Genomic DNA, 1,358 nt, shown 5'->3' with positions numbered 1-1,358 from the left:
GCCGAGGACACAGCAGGTCGCCGGTGAGAGCTGCAGGAACAAGGTGTGCTTGCAACCATGAATATGTACGTGTGTCTCTGCCTGTTGGCCTCTGCTGTGTTTGCTGCCCCAGGACTCGACCCAGAGCTGGATGGCCACTGGGTTCAATGGAAAACGTGGCACGGGAAAACCTACCACCAGAAGGAAGAAGGCTGGAGGAGGATGGTTTGGGAGAAGAACCTAAAATTGATTGAACTGCACAACCTGGACTACACTATGGGCAAACATACCTTCAGCATGGCAATGAACCACTTCGGGGACATGACAACCGAGGAATTCAGGCAACTAATGAATGGCTACAAACCAAAGGCTGAGAGGAAATTACGAGGTGCCACATTTCTTGAACCTAACTTTTTTACTGCCCCAAAGTCTGTAGACTGGCGTGAACATGGATATGTGACACCAGTGAAAGACCAGGGCTCCTGTGGGTCTTGCTGGGCTTTCAGCTCAACTGGTGCACTTGAAGGGCAGCATTTCAAGAAGACTGGCACACTCGTTTCTCTCAGCGAGCAGAACCTTGTGGACTGCTCTCGCCCTGAAGGCAACCAAGGCTGCAATGGTGGCCTCATGGACCAGGCTTTCCAGTATGTCGTGGACAATAAAGGAATTGATTCTGAAGATTCATACCCATATGTTGGCAAGGATGACCAGGAGTGTCACTATAATCCCGATTTCAACTCTGCTAATGACACTGGCTTTGTAGACATTGAGAATGGTGATGAGAAGGCTCTTATGAAGGCAGTTGCAGCCATTGGCCCTGTCTCTGTGGCTATTGATGCAGGGCACACATCCTTCCAGTTCTACCAATCTGGTGTCTACGTTGAGCCGGAGTGCAGCAGCCAAGACCTGGATCATGGTGTCCTTGTTGTAGGTTATGGATTCGAGGGAACGGAGGAAGATGGCAAGAAGTACTGGATTGTGAAAAACAGCTGGAGCGAGAAATGGGGAAAGGACGGGTACATCCTCATGGCAAAAGACAAAAAGAACCAGTGTGGCGTCGCAACAGCAGCAAGCTATCCTCTGGTATAAAGCTGGACTTCTGGAGGGGCTGTTTATCACCAGACATGTGTCCTCTGGATTTTTTTTTGTCTGTATAGCCCTTTATTCGTGGATTTTTGTTTTTATAAAAACGAACTCTTGAAATCATGGAGCAATTGCGGTAACTTCTGCCACCCGGACTGCAACAGACTTGTACATTGCCGGTTTCTTACTGGCTGCCCTTGTTTACAAACTTAATTTTAATGGTAGATTTTATTTGATTTATTGCACAACCTTTTTATGTAATGTAAAATAAAACGCGATTTTTAGTTTAAAAAAAA

General features: G+C 47.0%; 1 protein-coding gene across 1 annotated transcript; it reads left to right on the top strand.

Moving 5' to 3' along the window:
* The first annotated feature begins 57 nt into the window (after nt 1–57).
* Nucleotides 58–1,068, top strand: LOC117800255 (cathepsin L1-like). Its single transcript, XM_034652783.1, has one exon. It carries the CDS (start codon nt 58–60, stop codon nt 1,066–1,068), a length of 1,011 nt encoding a protein of 336 aa, XP_034508674.1.
* Nucleotides 1,069–1,358: the final 290 nt, after the last annotated feature.

Source organism: Ailuropoda melanoleuca, unplaced genomic scaffold, assembly GCF_002007445.2.
Source record: "Ailuropoda melanoleuca isolate Jingjing unplaced genomic scaffold, ASM200744v2 unplaced-scaffold66899, whole genome shotgun sequence".
In the NCBI taxonomy this organism is placed as follows: Eukaryota; Metazoa; Chordata; class Mammalia; order Carnivora; family Ursidae; genus Ailuropoda; species Ailuropoda melanoleuca.
The sequence above is the reverse complement of the archived record's forward strand: the minus strand, read 5'-3'. Positions and strand labels throughout refer to the sequence as shown.

What these genes read in the sequence shown, in the direction of transcription:
- LOC117800255 (XM_034652783.1), top strand. Translation starts at nt 58, where the DNA reads ATGAATATGTACGTGTGTCTCTGCCTGTTGGCCTCTGCTGTGTTTGCT.